The sequence below is a fragment of the Melospiza georgiana genome, chromosome 7 (genome assembly GCF_028018845.1).
Source record: "Melospiza georgiana isolate bMelGeo1 chromosome 7, bMelGeo1.pri, whole genome shotgun sequence".
Lineage (NCBI taxonomy): Eukaryota > Metazoa > Chordata > Aves > Passeriformes > Passerellidae > Melospiza > Melospiza georgiana.
This window is the reverse complement of record NC_080436.1, coordinates 33,047,288-33,059,906: the sequence shown is the minus strand read 5'-3', so window position 1 is coordinate 33,059,906 and position 12,619 is coordinate 33,047,288. Positions and strand designations below refer to the sequence as shown.

Genomic DNA, 12,619 nt, shown 5'->3' with positions numbered 1-12,619 from the left:
CAAGTAGCTGGGAAAACCAAGGAGTTTTTTCAGAATTTTAGAGCTGGCAAAATACCAATGTTTGATGTTTCACCATCACTGTGTAATGTGGACTCTAGGAATAGGAAAACCAAAGTGTTGTTAGAAGTTTCAACACTCATCATCTTTAAAATTCCTTTTCATTTTCTCTAATTTGAAGCCTCTGTCTCTTTTTTTTAACATTAAGAATGGCTAAAGAAAAGTGTAGGTACCCAAAGTTGTGTGGTACTCAAGCAGTGATGTAGCCTAGAAGGAAGGCTGTGTCATGAATGCAACCACTTCCCCTCCCCTTCTCTTGGTGCTGATGTACTGTTAATTGTATTTCAAACAAATTGGAATGGACTACTAGACTGAAGTCTATTATCCTAGCTTTTAACACAATGAAATCACGTTTAGTGCTTTGCTTTAAGGAGGGGAATGAATGTCTCTGACATTTTCCTCCAAGTAATGACAGAGATACAAATGGGGATTTCTGCATTATGAATAGTGGGATAGGGAAAGCATGGGGAAGAATGGTAGAAAAAGTCACATTTTGTGCTTTAGTCCATCAACTCATTGCTCTTTGGGTTAGATAACTGCCTCCCATTTATGCTGGCATGCACTAAGATCTTTGCATTTTCATTTGTTTTTGTTAATTTACTTTGTAGTGCTTTGACCAGTTGTGTTCTAAAATGAGGGAGACTTAATTCTTCTTCTAGGAGAATAATTATGGCACAACTCTTATTTTCTTTTCAACTTCTTTTAGCTGATAGACAACTCCATTAACAATGTCAACATCTTGCTTGCAGACTGTGATTTTGGTAGGCTGAAGCTCAGATGTAGCTGTGTTATTCTGAGTGTGCTCTTGAAACAGAAAATGAGACAGGCCCTGCTGGGGAAGCCTTGATTTGACAAGTTTTGAGTGAGCAGATCCATGTAAAGGTGCTCTGCTCACTGCCAAGCAGAGTACCAGGGGAGCAGAGGAGAAGTGCATGACAATTTGTTCATCCAGGAAGACTGGAGAAGAAATATCTTCCACAAGCTGTTGCTGCTCTGTGCCAAGGATAGCAGGACCAGAGTCCTCAGACAGTCACAACTTAAGTTATGATTGATTTGATAAACTTATTGGAAAAACTTGGAAATTTCTAAATTAGAACAGCTTTCCATTACCATGGCAGTACATAGCAGAGGAATATATGATTTAGTTTTGCTGTGAAAACTGAGCTGACACAACACCTGGATTGCAGGACATGTTTGGATAGAGCCTCAGGACAGTGGCTGCAGCTTAATTCAGCTGCATTCTCTGTGGCCACCTGCATTTCAATTTATCTGCCTCTACCTTTGTTGTCTTTGTGCAGTAATTCCCTTGTGTTTCCACCTTTCCAACGTGTCTAGAAGTGGCTTAGGCAGCAGACAGTGATGTTCCTCCAGCTGAGCTTGTCACAGACATAACGACCTGTGGCTGCTGGTCACTGTCCTCCTTCTTGCCTCCTACAGCTCTGCAGTGAATCTTTCTTCATCTTTCAAACTCCAGAAGCTGGGCTTGACTGCACTGTATATTTCACTGTTGGTTTTTTTTTTCCTTTTTTTTTTTTTTTCCTGTAAATCAATCCCCCAGTGGATTTGTTAATATTCAGGAGCTGTCTGGTCCCTCTGTTCTGTCTGAAGTGGGCATGGGGATAGTGTGGTACTGAGGCATGAATCCTGTGCAGCTGCATGACAGGGAAGAAATGGATTTCATAAATGAATATTGGCTGTTGAGCAGAGTTTAAGATTTTCATACATCAATATGCCAGAGTAACTGGGACCACTGAAAATTGGCATGAATTGAGCTTGACTTGCTTTGCAAACCAATGACCAGATTAGGAAAAGGGGAAGTTACATTGAGTATGGATGGAAATTTGAATTTTCTAGGTTAGTCCATGCCTGGCCAATTCATTCTGAAGTTCAAGAAGGTAGGAAGAGCAGAGCTAATTAATTTGTGCCTGGCAGGGTGCTACTCTCACTGTGCTACTCCATTCCTGTAGCTGCTGCACCATAAGATCTCTGTCTGGTTTTTGGCTTGTTTGCACTGGGCATAGATGGGAAAAGGAAGTAGGGATCAGAAAGAACAGGAATTACCTGTGTGTACAACTTTGCAAGCCATTTTAAATAGGAAATATTCTAAATACTAAAGGATTGTCTGGAGGAGTACATTCCAAGAGTACATTGCATTATAAAACTAGTCCAGAATAATTTTTGTCTTGAGGGCATTACTAACAGCCTGACCTTTTAGAAGAGCAGTGGAAATCTTGCTCAGCTGACACGTGACTTTAGTAACATATTGCAATTTGGTCTGTATCTCTAATATCTCTGTAAATGACTATTTAATTAGTAAACACTTCATTAGACAAAGAATTGTCTAGCACCCTCTGTTTATTAAATCAGAAAGCATTCTCTATTTTAATTAGCATGACATTTTCTATAATCAGTTTGATGAAATGCCATCTGCAGTTCTAATAATACTGTGTACAGCAAAGGCTGATTGACATATGTGTTGACTGCAAGGTATCAACCTTCTTGCATGTTTGCATTTGAAAAAACATGAAATGTAAGGAAGAGGAGGACTGTGACTTGCTAATGCTGCTGTTTGTGCTGCAAAGCAGAATTTTAGCTAAACAAACTAAAACTTGGTAAATATTTTCAGTGGGAAAATAAGCATTAGCAATCTTCAGGTTAACACTGTCAGCAATTTCAGAAGACTACCCTGAGGCCTCCTTATTCCAGATACTATGGAACAGATTTTCAGCATTGCCTGAATTATTCCCTTCTCTTTCCTCCACTTTTTTAGAAACTACTTGCTCTCTCAAGACTGTTTGATAAATTGTCTTAATACCCAATGGTTTCTATGCACAAAACTGCCTGAGTGCTGATCTCCTTTGGACAATTAGCTTAGGCTAAGATTTACAGTGCTCTGTGCAAATAACCAGCAATTAGCAATCTGTGCACCTTCTTTATAAATCAGTTTTTTTGTCAAACCATTCAATATCAGTATTAGTAAATTCTAAACCACTTTTAGTCCAGGTTCTAGCAAGTTGGTCTTGGCCTGTTTCCATTCAAATTGATCAATCCACACAAGTTGCCATGAAATAAGCCTTATTATCAACAAGTAATAAAAATCTAGCAAATATTTTGTCAAAATTTTGTTTGGCACACAAAATGTACATTAACTGTACTGTGAATTTGGTAAGAATCAGTTTTTTACACTCAAAAGTGCTGTTAATTCTGTTGCTCCTTGTCAGTGCCAGCAGCTGCAGAAATTAATGTGAATAATCTCAGTGACCATGATGGCAATGTAGATTTACAGGTTTTAGTTTTATAATAAGCTTGGGCTGCCATGATGTCTATCTGAGGCTAAAGAATAACTCAATGTGTATTCATAGGTCAAAAAATCATCACTTAAAACCTCTGAGAATGGAATAGACTAGGTAGAAATGCAAGTCTTGCCTAGCTTAGATGAAATATTCACAGGATAGTGGAGGCTCAGATTCAGTAATCTTCTAAGTCCTGTGGCTTTAGTGAGCCTGTGATGGATCTCTTATTATTTTCATAAACTCTTATTCATCCAGGGCAGGATCCCTGCTTTCATACTTCATCAAGGAAGCCCCACTTGTTCCTGAGGCTTTTGGATCTTTCCAGGTACAACACAGAAGACTTTTAATACTTGGTCTCATATCTCTATTGGTTTGCAATCTCTTGTAAAATATCCCAGATTTAGGGACCTGCAGAAATGCCAAAACATTTCACACCCCCTTTGCTCATTCACATGAAGGACACAACTCCCTTCTCTTGACTTGCTGCTGAATTACAGAGATAGAACCTGTGTCAACATCTTAGGGCACGCAGGGAGACTCCATGGCAGAAAAAGAATAAATGTGATTAGCAGCCTGGAGCTTTTTGTGTCACATACATATCTAATGATGAAAATACCACCAATAAAGGAGGAAGGCTTCCAACTAATAAAATTTGGATCAATATGGATGTGAAACTGAATAGAACACTGGACTGAAATTCAAGAGGTTTGAAAGTGTGTGGCAGTGTGTCCTTTCAATTCAGTCTGTGTCATTTAAATAACAAGATGAATTGCTTAATTTCAGTGACCCGTGAAACTAGAGTTTATACTCTTCAAATAAACCACGACCATTCAGTGTCTTGCTGTCGGAAAGATAAATCACGAAAGGTTCCTCTGGCCCAAATTCTTGCACAAGAACAATTCAGGGATTGATTTGCAGCATGGGGATGTATTTAAGGCTAGAAGTTACTGCATTTTCCCCCTAAATAATACAGGATTTTTCATTGGTATTTACAAGGTCTTGGATTCTTTTTTTGGTTCATGTGAACATACCTTGTGTAACTGTGAGTGCTGCAAAGGAGTTCTGTAGCATTTAGGATGTGGTAGCATGTTGTCAATTCAATAAATGGAGGTAAATTCAATAAATGGAGGGAAAGAAATTATTGCAAAATTGATGGAGGTCAAGCTGCTTGTCAAGTAGGAAAAGTTTTGCATTGATTTCTTTTCATCTTATGATAGTTTGCCTGTACTTCGCCATTCCCAGGAACAATTTATATTATGTCAGGCACAGTACAGAGCTGCATTTCCTGCCAACTCATACCCTGATCTTAAACTAAACCCTTAGCAGTGTTGAACCTAAACCAGAAACAATAGTCTTAGTGAAGCTATTTATAAGAAATATTGCTTTTATTAAAAAAAAAAAAAAAAACTTGAGATTATCATGGTGCTGTATTTATGTAATAGTGCTGTCACTGAGGGCCATATTTATATCTATCCAAACTGTGATTTAAAATGTATGGATTAATCATGTCAGCAGAATGTGTATTCCATGTTCTTTGCCTAGAGATAGGGTAGATGATGAAAATACTAACTTTTAAAAATATACAATAGTAGAAGAATTTGGACATTTAGCTTCACAATGAATTCCTGTTGGTTCTGCAGCTAGTACAATTCTGTAAGAGCATGTTGCTGACTAAGGTGAATTTATTCTGCTGTGACAATCCCAGAATTTTGTTTGAGTTTGTTTTCATGTAATATTTTATTTAATGTTGCATTCTTTGTGAAAGCCAAAGAAGTTGTAGAGAACCTGTTGAGCATCAAGTTGTCCTGCAGGGGTGTGTGTCCACTCCTTCTCAGTCAGCCTTAGAAAGAAGGTCAGAATCAAGATGGAATCAATTCTTCCATTCAATCAATTCTTCCAATTATAGTTGTGTATAATAACCCTGTCTACCTCTTTATTTTTTTAGTGATGCTGTTTTTAATCCTCCTAATGTGTTTCCCATTAATTCTGTTTAATGTAAGCTTTGGAGGTCATAAAATAAATCAAATATCTTGGATGAAAACCCAATACACAGTTTCAGCAGAGTTGCCTCTATCAAATATAGCACTCTCAATTTTTTTTAACAAGATCTATGATCTGTAAAGTGCTGTTAGGTGTTAATTATATTGCCAGCCATTATTTTTGTGGGGAGAATCCTGGATTTATAGTGCCATTATTTTCTTTGGTACTGATGTCAGGATAGCTTACATACAGACCCTTAGTTGTCTGTCTTCATGTTTTAGTAAAACAGAATAAATTAATCAGTTATTCAATGCTCTGGAGTTTCCAAACTTTTCAGAAATTTGAGAACTATTAGAATTAGGAAATTTTCAATCAGTTGTTTTCAAGGCTGCTTTTGTGTGCATCATCCAGGGCTGGTGACTAGATAGCACATCTTCTTTACAGAGGCTTCCTCACATTCTCCTTTGCTGAAGACAGGATGTTTTTTATTCTGGTGATGTCCTCAGATCAATAATATGTCTCCTCAGGGCTGCAATTTGTGCCCAGCTGAGAGCTTTTCACATGGTACTACTGTTTGTTTCAAATTAAATGCGAATTTCTTTGAATTAAGGACTCCACTTCTCTGAATGTCTTTGTGAACTGTCAGAGGTCCCTGAACCTTCTTCTGGTGAAGGCACCAAGATAATAAATAAAAAATCCGTCAGCTGTGCAAGTGGATGAGGCTAAGGACTAGGAATTGTTTTCTTTTGTAGAATTTCTGACTCTAGCTAACAAAAATTTCAAAAAATCCCTGTGTTTATGGCTCTTAATTAACATTTGAGCAATCGGTGAAAAAAATCATTGTCATGTGGTGTGATCATCAGCTATCACATTATCCAGCCTGAAAAAAATATTGTTTGGAATGGGACTTCCATATTAATTTCTATAATTACTTTTGAAGACTGTTATGCTCTGTGTTTACATGCGATTTTGGTATAATCTTTCACCTGCAAAGCACCATACATTTTGCAAGCATTCATTTGATTTCTGCCCTTCAGGAGGCAACTAGTGAAAGTTCAAAGAGAGGTATAATTCCTGCCCAGTAAAGCCTGGCTTCTCAAGAGGTCTGACTCAGTCTTCTGTTCTGATTTATTGAGTAAAGTTTCTTCTAACTTTAGAACAAAGGCTTTCATTTATGTCTCTCACAGTATTTGCCATTCTAAATGTTGTTTCATACCTTCTGAAGGACTTGCAAGAAGAGCCTTAGGACTATGCATTTTATTTGTGGTCCTTTTAGGAATTTTAAGAGAAAGTGCTTTTTTGAGTGAGTTTCTTTTGGTAGGATTAGTTAATGAGGCACAGTGCTATAAATCTTGTTGGCAAATGACACGTAGGAGATTAGATAAATGAGAAGGAGTCGCATTCTGTACCTGTTTGGATTTGAGCACATTGGTGTCACCTATGGGGTCAAAATGCATGGTTTGGAGCACTGCTGTTCAGTGTCCTGGGTTATTTATGCCATTTCTCACAATATGGTTTAATCATAACTAGGGATAGCTCTTTAGACAACTTCATTTCTTTCTATAAAACTCAGCACTGTGATCCAGTGTCACTGGAGATTTCCAGTGCTGGGGTTCCTTAAAGAATAAATGCAAAATAGCCTAAAGGAAGCTGCAGAAACAGCCATGTTCGGTAACTGGTAACCTGAAACCAAATAACTGTCTGTGACGTGCTGTTCCTTTTTATTCAAAATGAATATCTGAAATATTTTCTCTTTAAAATGAGCTGCTGTTAATTCCACAATTCACAATCTGGTTTGCCTTCCTAAACAGCAGCTCTAATAATCCTGTCCTAAACTCCATCAATCCCACCCCATTTCCAGCCATGGCCCTAAAATAGCTTAGTAAGTTCTTCAAATGAGGCTTCATTAATTTTACAGAACTTACCAGAGGATATTCACTAGGGCTGGATATCTTGAGTTGCTGTGGAGTCAATTAAAATAGAGCTACATTTTTTCTGAATAAGCAAAGCATTTTTTTTATGATAGCATAACCTTTTTCTCCAGTCATGTTGACTTCCCACTTCATAAAATTCAGGGATTTGTGATGAATTTTTCAGACATTACTGACGATCAGGGAAGTTCTTTTGTGTTTCCTTTAGGCTTAATTTAGAAATTTTCTGATGCTTTTTATATTGTTATAATAAAATTGTTTCATTTAATTAAATACAAATCTCTTACATGGGTTTTGAATAATCTGAGAGAATCAGCACTCTATTCAATCTTGTAACAAATAGTGGAAAATTTGGAACTTTTTTTTTAACTCAAGGCTAATGTAGTAATTGTGTATTTCTTGGTAATTTTGCAGGTTTTGATACAAGCAAATGCAAAGTATTTTTCATAGAAATCCCAATTAATTATAGATTTCTTTTTTTTCCTTGACATGTGTTGGATTCTTTTTCATGAAAGAAATGATAAATCAAGTGAGTGGGAAAAGTTGCAAAAGTTCATCCCACAATGTTTTAAATGTTTTTCAAGTGGACCTACTTTGCTTCAACCCTCCTTTGCTTGTGTTAGCTTGTGTGAACTGCTAATATTCAGTTCAAAAGAAAATTCAGTATTCTGCAGCCCAGCATGAATTCACACAGAATATGGACTGTCTTAAAATAGTCATAACTTTGTCCATCCAGTCACCAGAAATACAGACCAGTACAGAAGTTTTATTGGAATAATTTCTGAGGAGATGTGAATATGATGTTCAACAAAGTATTTTGGTTTTTTTGCAAAACTTTACTTTGCTGTATGGCCAAAACATAGATGTATTGAATGAGGGGAGCATGCTATAGGGTATAAACTGGTAATTTTGAAGCTCATGAGGCAAATCAACAAAACTTCTGTCTTGTTTGTGTGTGGTAACAAGGATACTGTAATTAATTTAACCTGCTGGTTCTCTCTACAGAGGTATTAAATTGTCAGAGTGTTTGCTGACTGCTCATTTCTTTGTCATTGCAGATACAGCAGTGGTGTATAAAACCAGGAATGGACATGTTGTTGAACTGAATGTAGAAACAAATACAACTACATTATTACTGGAAAACACAACTTTTGTAAGTAATATATATTATCTGCTTCTTTCCCAGTGAAAGTCTGCTAACATTTTTTCTTGCTATAGGAGGGAGAGAGTAATATCTAAAAGTTCATGACTTAGACTAAATTGCATATAAATGAAAAATATAATCCTTTCTTCTGTCAGTGAATGATTTCTGAATGACGTTATTTGTTTTTTACGTGTAAATAACCAAGATGTTGGAGGATTTGCTGTTGGTTGTGCTTTGTTCAGACCATCTGAAGGGTGGATTGTGCTTGGCATATGTTCTGGGGAATCTACCTGATGCCTATCAGGAAAACATGTTTCATAAAAGGTGGGAATGCTACTTAAATGTTGAGAGTTTTTCACTATTAGAATAGAGGGAAATTGTTCAAGATTCATAGGAATATTTTCCTTAAGAGAAATAAATATGGAAAGAAAAATGTCATGTTAATCTCTGGTTTAGTTGTTTCTCTGTGCTTTAATGGCTGAGTAGATGATTTGGGATTATTCCTCTTGACCAGCAAAGGGTCAAGAATGGTTTCTGACTAGCAGTAATTGCTAAGAAGTACTTTAATACTTTAGTCTGCATTTTATTTTGCTCTGCTTGGCACTGTTATTCTCAGGGATACCACTTACATTCCACCCTGTAATTCTCGTTTATCAGGGTTTTGCAGCCTAATTGTGTAGCTTGTCAATCTCTCCTCATAAATACTCCATGCAGACCACTGGCTGTTATTGTTAATCCCTGTACTTTTAATTTAATAAAATCTTTTACACCTGCAGACTCAAAAGGATGATTCACTTTCATCAGCGCTCTTTGGCAAAGGCTGATTTTATTCCTGGTCTGTTCCTGGCCTTTGCTGATAGAGATTCCTCTTTTCAAAGCATAAAGCCTCAGGTGACCTTTACTTCTAACTCCTCAAACAAGAAAGAGGAGAGTAGAACTTCAGTAGAAATAATTTGATGCTGATTTCCTAGGTCAGTGTAAAGATGGAGAAGGATGGAGGAGAGAATTCTATTTTAATGGGTGGGTGTGTGTGTGACTCCCCTTCTGTGAGCTGCACCTTCCATATGCTGGGATGTGCCTCAGGGAACCTCTTAGTCCAAAAAAGGCTGTCAGACACAATTAAAACTGGGTGGCGATGCCTTGTGAAGGCTGACCTAGATGGAGGTAAAGAATAAAGTGGGTGTTTTTTGAAGGGCCTCAATGGATCCACCTTGGGCAGCACAAGAGCCCAGCCAGGGCTGCACCCAAGGTGAACCCAAAATTGGTCAAAAAAATAGATGACCGATCATGAGGTCTCACACTTTAGTAAGTTCTGGTCCATTTGCATATTGGAGTTAATTGTCCACTTATAGTCCACTGTTGTTTAGGCTCTTGGGCCTGAAATTTGGGTCATTTGTCCTTGGTCCCCAGCTAGAGAAGGAATTGTTTTGTCTCCCTACTCTGTGAAGAGAGCTTACTATCCCCTAATATGAAGCTCAGAACTAAACACTAAAGCAGTGCAGAATCTGAAAAATAAAAAAGCTAAAACAGCCATCAGTGGAAGGCTGAATGTCTGTAAAGTACAAACCCTCAGGCATTAGGAAGCACTTTCCCTGTTAGCCATTTACCAAGGCTGTGTGAGCCCCTGCCTGGCCAGCCAGGCCTGTGCCAGGTCTGTGTGGTGCCTTCAGTGCATCCTCGAGCTTGAGCAGCTGCTTGGGCATCCCCGGCTGCAGAATTGAGTTTAATGCCAAGGCCTGAGTCTCCTCACAGAGGATTCCAGGCACTTCTGGCTGGAAGTGTCTGGCCTGTGCTCCAGAGTGTGGTGCCAGCATGACAGGCTCTTCAGGCCATCATGCCACCCCAGCCTTGCCAACTGATGATGGGTTGGGAAGGACAGGCTGCTTCACACCAGGGGTGTCGCCTCTTTTTGCAAAGTTGTTCTTCCCTGGGCTTTTTATGGAACTGATTTATCCTAAATTCACACAAACCAAGTGAGCTCTAGACACTAGATATCTGCTATTGATTAGAAGTGTGGGAAACTGATCCAAAATATGTAATATTCAAGCAACCATTTAGCAATTATGGGTGAAAAAAAAAAAAAACCTACATGTATTTTTTTTTCCTGCAGACCTCCTCTCTTTACACAGCCAAAAGTTGAGAGTGTTATACTTAAAAATAGTCAATTCCAGCAATTAGTATTCACATGGAGGAAGGATAATAAAAAGCTGAAAACAGAGCAGAAGGCCCAGCAAGTTTGTTGGTGTATGTTTGGAAGAGAACAGTGGGAAATGTTCTGTGCTGTCTGAAATGGTGGCCAACAATCCTAACAGGATAACATTACTGAGGCAAGTTGAAATCAAAAGCTCTCCTGTTCTTCTGAGCTTGACTGTCCCCAGATTTGCAGTGCTAAATGTAATCTTCTAAAGTTAGACACCTGGATCATTAATCAAACATTTTCCTCGCTCATTGTCACATCTGCTTAATCATCGGTGCATAATTAGAATGGTGGTGGTTTAATGACTCTGCAGAGATGTCTTGGATTAATAAAAACTACAGCAGAGATCCAACACAGGCAGTGGCAATGCAAGTTCCTTCGTTCTTCCCTATCAAAGGGTTTTAGTCATGGAAGAGTCACCTTTTGATGGGAGTTATTAGTCTGATTTCAGTCTGCATTTGCTTTCCTGTTTGCCTTTGCTCAAGCAGCCAGAGAAATGGTAGGCTTTTCGCAGTAATGTTAATAATTGTCCATGGAGAATTGAACTGCTGTGATAAACTCCTTGTGCAGAGAAAAGGGGCAAGTAATGACTCTTTGTCACCCCTGATTGGACTGTGTTTGAATCAGCAGCTCAGAGGAGATTTTCTTTTTTCCCCTCATTGCTCAGCCCCTGAAGCAATCTTCCACTGGGCACAGATCACTGGCTCTTCTTTTGCATCCTAGAGACTGCCACTCTCCTGCAAAGTACACACCTTTTATCCTTCTTTGTGTTGCTTATTGTGTAGGAGCCAGGTAGCCCTAATGAGAATCTGCAGTGCTCACTGAGTAGGTGTATCATCAAAAAAGCAGGCTGCAGATTTAAAAAAAAACCCCTATGTTAACAGATATAAAGATAACAAAATCCCCCAACCTTTAAAAGTACCATTAATAATAGTCATGCACCTGGAAAGAAGAAAGGCTGGTGTTTTGTCATTCTGGCATGCCCACTTCTCTTACACAGGGGAAGTATCTATCCCAAGTTCTTGAAATAAAGTACTTTTTTTAGGTTTTATTATCTAAATCAGGTTTTATTTAGAAGTAGAAAAATTTCTTGCATTCTTCTGGGACGGAATCCTTTTCTGTAATCAATTAGTAAAACAGTCTGGTCTTTATATAATTAATCTGTCAGCAAAGCAATGTTATGGGTAACAAATACAGTGCCATAAGTGAAAAGGGTAGGTTGCAAAGCACGAGGAATATTTGCTGACATCTCTGGGTGTTATTATTTAAGGATGTTTTCTAATACACATTTTCCTCTGACTATATCCATGCAGTCCCTCCTGTTTCAGCTGTCTAATAAACAGTTAATACTTAGCCAGCAGCATATAAATGTTCACAGCTGGAGGCTGGGCCAGTCTCCTATGAAGAGGAGCCAGAAAAAGCCCTAGACATTAATCACTGTGTGGCATCCTGGTGTTTGAGATGCTGCCTCGATACATGATTACAATATGTTCTCTATCATCTGCCTGGGCTGCCTATCACTGTGATCCTAAGTGACAACCTACCAGCTTTTCAGCGTTTGGCAATACTTTATTGCACTTCACGCTTCCAAAATCAGTGGCATTATGCCACATTTAGCTAAGAAATTTCAGTGTTTAGCAAGCATTTTGTTGAATGCTTTTGCCATCAGCTGTTCTTTAGGGTCAGTAAAAGCAGGTTATCAGTTCACACTCAGCCCAGCCACAAGCTGGAGAGGAGACAATGCAGGGCCACGTGGATCCTTTAGCTAAGGGAAAGTTGTCCATCTGGTTCTTTATTCTATCTCAGCTTCTCAAGCCTGTTTTACAACCCTTAAACACAAAACTAACTGGAAAAAGCAAGCACAGAGAGGATAGAAAATGTGTGTAGGGACTGTGTGTTCTGGTATGGAACTTTCCAAGTGTGTTGAATTCTCTGAAAGAAACCTGCAGAAGTTTTGCATTCATTTCTCCCTCTTTAAAAAGCTGCAATAATTTTGTAAGTGGTAAGGCTTTTGTTG

At 38.4% G+C, this 12,619-nt stretch overlaps 1 protein-coding gene across 2 annotated transcripts in view; it reads left to right on the top strand.

Moving 5' to 3' along the window:
• The window catches only part of DPP10 (dipeptidyl peptidase like 10), a 436,882-nt gene that overhangs the window by 300,859 nt on the left and 123,404 nt on the right, over window positions 1-12,619 (top strand). For both annotated transcript variants that reach the window (XM_058028117.1, XM_058028116.1), the window contains exon 4: window positions 8,320-8,414. In XM_058028117.1, coding sequence (XP_057884100.1) covers window positions 8,320-8,414 — 95 coding nt within the window. The remainder of the gene's footprint in view (window positions 1-8,319; window positions 8,415-12,619) is intronic.